This window comes from Bactrocera dorsalis, chromosome 3, assembly GCF_023373825.1.
Source record: "Bactrocera dorsalis isolate Fly_Bdor chromosome 3, ASM2337382v1, whole genome shotgun sequence".
NCBI classification, from domain to species: domain Eukaryota; kingdom Metazoa; phylum Arthropoda; class Insecta; order Diptera; family Tephritidae; genus Bactrocera; species Bactrocera dorsalis.
Genome location: NC_064305.1, coordinates 59,768,606 through 59,774,605, shown reverse-complemented (window position 1 = coordinate 59,774,605; position 6,000 = coordinate 59,768,606). Strand labels below are relative to the sequence as shown.

The 6,000-nt window shown below is 38.2% G+C and overlaps 1 protein-coding gene across 1 annotated transcript; it reads left to right on the top strand.

The window, feature by feature from the left end:
- The first annotated feature begins 209 nt into the window (after positions 1–209).
- LOC125777293 (maltase A1-like) lies at positions 210–4,278 on the top strand. Its single transcript, XM_049451720.1, has 6 exons — positions 210–399; positions 1,815–2,848; positions 3,024–3,171; positions 3,286–3,481; positions 3,752–3,892; positions 4,026–4,278. The coding sequence occupies exons 1-6, from the start codon at positions 225–227 to the stop codon at positions 4,090–4,092; spliced, it is 1,761 nt and encodes a 586-aa protein (XP_049307677.1). The 5' UTR covers positions 210–224; the 3' UTR covers positions 4,093–4,278.
- The last annotated feature ends 1,722 nt before the right edge of the window (positions 4,279–6,000 follow it).

Genomic DNA, 6,000 nt, shown 5'->3' with positions numbered 1-6,000 from the left:
GATAAGATATGTTTGTCATGCCGAAAACGAAATAACGTGACTTAAGTGCAATTACTTTTTTGAGCGTCACCAAATCAGAACCGGTCGATAAATATCGGGTGAGGTTCTGCTTTAGAATTCAGTTGCGATTCGCCGAGGTTGAACCAAGTTCTTGCGTTTCATATTTCCTGATTAATTTTTTTTTTTAATAAATTTACGCTGTTTGAAAAAATATTAAAAACCGTATGGTGAGACGGTTAATGATGGATGTGTGTCGTGTTTTACTGGCCGCCGTCGCCCTGTTCGGCTTTCGTTCAAACCTTGTAAACTCCAAGGAATGGTGGGCAAATGGCAACTACTATCAAATATATCCGCGTTCATTTCAAGATAGCGATGGTGATGGTATCGGTGATTTAAATGGTAAATATTGTTAAGCAAAGAGCAGCCAAAGGAATTTTGTAGAAAGTGAATTTTGAAAAAACGCAAAAAGAAGTTTATGAATCTATGACAAAAAAGGTTGACGATAGATGTTGAAGCTGAAAACTTTTGCAAACACTAATCCTCTTGGAACCGACTGATATATTTTAAAAACGCTTCAAAACCCGTTCGGTATTAGATTCGGTTAGAATCCTTTTTCATTCCAAACTAATCTGCACCTAACTAAGCCTATGTGGAATTTTTTTGGGCATCTTCCCAATAATTGATTGGTTTATAAAGGGTGATTTTTTAAGAGCTTGATGACTTTTTTTAAAAAAAAAACGCATAAAATTTGCAAAATCTCATCGGTTCTTTATTTGAAACGTTAGATTGGTTCATGACATTTACTTTTTGAAGATAATTTCATTTAAATGTTGACCGCGGCTGCGTCTTAGGTGGTCCATTCGGAAAGTCCAATTTTGGGCAACTTTTTCGAGCATTTCGGCCGGAATAGCCCGAATTTCTTCGGAAATGTTGTCTTCCAAAGCTGGAATAGTTGCTGGCTTATTTCTGTAGACTTTAGACTTGACGTAGCCCCACAAAAAATAGTCTAAAGGCGTTAAATCGCATGATCTTGGTGGCCAACTTACGGGTCCATTTCTTGAGATGAATTGTTGTCCGAAGTTTTCCCTCAAAATGGCCATAGAATCGCGAGCTGTGTGGCATGTAGCGCCATCTTGTTGAAACCACATGTCAACCAAGTTCAGTTCTTCCATTTTTGGCAACAAAAAGTTTGTTAGCATCGAACGATAGCGATCGCCATTCACCGTAACGTTGCGTCCAACAGCATCTTTGAAAAAATACGGTCCAATGATTCCACCAGCGTACAAACCACACCAAACAGTGCATTTTTCGGGATGCATGGGCAGTTCTTGAACGGCTTCTGGTTGCTCTTCACCCCCAAATGCGGCAATTTTGCTTATTTACGTAGCCATTCAACCAGAAATGAGCCTCATCGCTGAACAAAATTTGTCGATAAAAAAGCGGATTTTCACATTTCGAACCGAACACTGATTTTGGTAATAAAATTCAATGATTTGCAAGCGTTGCTCGTTAGTAAGTCTATTCATGATGAAATGTCAAAGCATACTGAGCATCTTTCTCTTTGACACCATGTCTGAAATCCCACGTGATCTGTCAAATACTAATGCATGAAAATCCTAACCTCAAAAAAATCACCCGTTAGTATAAACTTTATACATCAGGCTAGGAAGCCACGGATATTTCATAGAAATCCTTTTGGATAAAAGCTAACGGCAGTTGAGTTACAGTCCTTTATATATAATATGAGCATATATACATACATATAAAACTGTCAAGTGATCGGAAAATCTATTTCTGTAACTTATCCCTAACAGGTGTAACACAGAAGCTGCAGTATCTTAAAGAAATTGGTTTCACCGGCGTTTGGCTTTCGCCGATTTTCAAATCGCCCATGGTTGACTTTGGTTACGACATCTCCGATTTCTATGCCATACACCCCGAATATGGTACAATGGAGGATTTCAAAGCGCTTGTCGCACGCGCCAAACAAGTTGGTATACGTATAATACTCGATTTTGTGCCGAATCACACGAGTGATGAGTGCGAATGGTTCGTGAAGTCAGTGAATCGTGAACCGGGCTACGAAGATTTCTACGTCTGGTCCAATGGCACTGTGGATGCAAACGGTAACCGTCAGCCACCGAGTAATTGGCTCAGCGCATTCCGTTACAGCGCCTGGCAGTGGAACGACAAACGCCAACAATATTATTTACATCAGTTCTCAATCCAACAGGCAGATTTGAATTACCGTAATCCATTGGTCGTGTCCAAAATGAAGGAGGTGATGCGCTATTGGTTGGATACTGGCATTTCAGGATTTCGCATTGACGCTCTCCCATTCATGTTTGAGAAAGAACCATATGCAAATGGTAGCTACCCTGATGAGCCTGTTATTGATAATGTAAGCGTCTGTCCAGATCCCGACGACGAGTGTCACTTGAAGCACATCTATACACAAGATCAACCGGAATCTATAGAGATGGTATATCAATGGCGTGAACTCGTTGAGCAATACCGCAAAGAGAAAGGCGGCGAATCGATCGTGCTCTTAACTGAGGCCTATACGAGTCTGGATAATTTAATGTTGTACTACGGAGATGGCCAGCGAAATGGTTCCATGGTGCCTTTCAATTTCTACTTTATGCGAAATTTGAAGAATGATTCCACGGCGCCACAAATTGTAGATTACATTCAGCAATGGATGACTCATATGCCTACGGGCGTCCAGGCCAATTGGGTCTTGGGTAATCACGATAATTCGAGGTATTCTACACGTTTGGGCGTACAACGTGCGGATTTGTTCACGATCATGCTGCAGACCTTGCCGGGAAATGCGGTGACCTACAATGTATGTATTGCTAATATTTAGTAATTTTTGCAGGTTTGTAACTATATTCCTCGATAATGAGTATTCATATTCTTAAAGAATCCTGGAGATCTTTACTGATAATTCTGATTTTATGAAAAAGCATTGAGAAGAGCACTTCAAATATTTCTGGGAAAATTTTTAATTTATTTCTTAGGGCGAAGAGTTGGCCATGACAGACGGTAAAGTTAGCTGGAAGCACACCGTCGATCCGCAAGGCTGTAATGCAAACAGATTCAACTATGAGAGCTATTCGCGCGATCCCTGCCGTACACCCTACCAATGGGATGCGACGAAGAATTCAGGTGGGTAAGCTCAGTTAGTTCAATGTTGTGACCAATCAAAAATTTTACCGCTTTAAATTATGATTTTCCCAAACATTCGAACTCATTTACTCTCTATCTCTCTCTCGTTTGTAGGCTTCTCGTCCGCCGCGCACACTTGGCTGCCAGTCGCCAGTAATTATCGCACAAATAATGCCTTGGCACAATTGCGTGCGCCCAAGAGTCATTTACAGTTATTTATGAAATTAATTCGCCTACGTCAAATGCGCTCGCTACAAGATGGCGCATTAAAGATAAAAGCAATCGGCAACGACATTATCATCTACTCACGGTGAGTGGAAAGTTTGCACGCAGAATACCTACAAATATATATATACTGCCTACTGCAGGCATATCTGTCGCTGAAAACTTGACATTAGTTGTTTAGCGCACTCAGAATGCACTCAAGTGGCACTACTCATACACACTCATTGCATAATGCACTTCATGTTGGTGCCACTGAAGAAGCACTGAGCGCTGCCGAGCCTCTAAGTTCGATGCGATTTGTTGCTCATTTTTGCCTCGACATTAATTCTCGCTTTTTTTGCGCTTTTCTCTGCAGCGAGGCAGCGGGTGACGATATGTTTGTGATTGTGCTCAATCTGGGCGGCAACGAGCAGAGTTTGAATATCAATCAGTACTTTGATATGGGTTCCAAGGCGGAGGTGATTACTTCATCAATGCAGTCGGGTTATCACGACGGGTGAGTGCGTGGGAAAGTGACTCAGTTTTGTGAGTCTGCATTTGTGGGATTAGCAGTTGTGTTGTTTAGAAAATAGGATAAAGATGCTCTTAAATGTATTAAAAACTTCTTTCATCTCATTATATATTTTCAGTGTTATAATTGATCCAAGCAAGTATGTGGCTGAGCCGTATGTTGGTGTGGTTTTGGTGAAGTTATGAAAAGTTTTTTGTCTGGATGGATTTTATCGGATACTTATTATAGTTTTAACTTTTCTAGTTTTAAATAATTTTTCTGATAGCAATAAAGTGCAAATGTCTACGCTAGCAAAGAAGAAGGAAAAGAATTAAACAATAATATTGCTTTAAGGATTTTGAAGTTTCTATCATTATTGAATGAACTCTTGACGTAGTGTATAATAATTAGTTTGTTAAAGATTTGAACTGAATCGTATTTAAACCTCGGTCGTTATCAATAATTGTACTTTTTACATCTAGAAATTATTGTAAAATCTCTAAAATGTTTTCTTCCAAGTTTGATTTGTCTTTAATATATTTTATTGTTAAATAATTTAAATAAAAACCAATGCACGTAAGAAATTTTTAAATTTTGTACGAAAAAAATTTCGTTGTGGATTCGTTTTCCCCACTTTAGTGGATTGGTGTTTCCCCTATTGCAATTTGTTTTGGGTGTCTTTCATATTCTTCCACTACATACTATTACATATGCTATAATTTGTTTAAACTGTTTTAATATTAAAGGCCAATAATATTGTTTATTTGTGCCAAATTGTTTCTATGCCATCTGTTATGAGTTTGCTCAGAATTTGCTCTCTTATTTCTTCTTTAATAGTTGTACCATTAGGTAATAGTTTAGTATGTAACAAGTAAGGAAAGGCTATGTAGTATATGGGAGTTCGGGTAGTATTGATCCGATTTTATCTATCGACTATTATCATGCACATACTAAAAAAAAAGTTTCTTGGGCTCCCAAAAATCCTGATATTAGTTATATGAGGGCCGGGTCCAGTTTTCGCCCAGTTTTATCTATTTTAGGTAGAAAGATACACTGTTATTAGTAAAACACGCTCTTTCATTTTCAGTGAGATACCGATATATCGGATTAAGTCACTTAAAAGTTCGATTTTATTAGGTATATGGGGCTTAGAGAAGTATTAACCTGATTAATCCCATTTCTGATGCACAGACTTACTATTCTCAGGAAATTAATCATTCTGATTTAATTTAATTTATATATCTTATTTTCTTATTGTCCGATGTTTTCGATCAAAAATTAAATATAGATACTGGGGTCCACATATTCGGAACCAAAGGAATTACAGGACAGTTTTGGCCCGTTATATCAATTGCTTCCAGATTTGTGTACTGAAAAGTGAAATAATCAGATAGAATTATGTTATATGGGATGTAGGCGCGATTGAGTTCCGATTTCGACCATTTCCACACTGTGACATCGAAATATAAGAATAAAGCCACATACTAAGTGTAGTCGGCCAGGTACTGAAATATATGATTTCACCATCTCGAAGGTAAAATTGAATGTCTCTGGCTTTGAACATTTCATGAATTTTAACACTGTCGGCAAAAGTTCGCATAATATTTGTACTGCGCGTATTTGGTTAATTGGATTAGAAGGTATCTACATTTAACTTCTTAGGGGGCGGCGTGGTCACTACTTTTTCAAAGATACCCCTTGCTACAGCGATACGCAGTGCCAAATTGCGGTTGTATATCTTATGTTAGTGCAGCTTGCACGTTCGGACGGACTGGCAGATAGTCTCTCTGAATTCAACACGTGCCATCATGATAATTTATCTATCTTTATTAGTTTTTTCTGATACGTATAACCGTTAGGTGAACAAAGCTATTATATAGTACTCAGTAGCAATAGGTTACAATGATATAAAAATGGTTCTCAACAATGTTATTAATCCTTTGTATTTTTTGTTGAGATGTTGTGCGCTTATTTGTACTGTGTCATTTTGCTTGATTGATAATAGATATTCCATTCATAGCTGTTGTTGTTTTGTTTGCACAGGCCTTGGTTCATTTATTACCTGTACTAATTGAGCCACATCCATTGGTTCTGGATGATTGGAACACATTTGA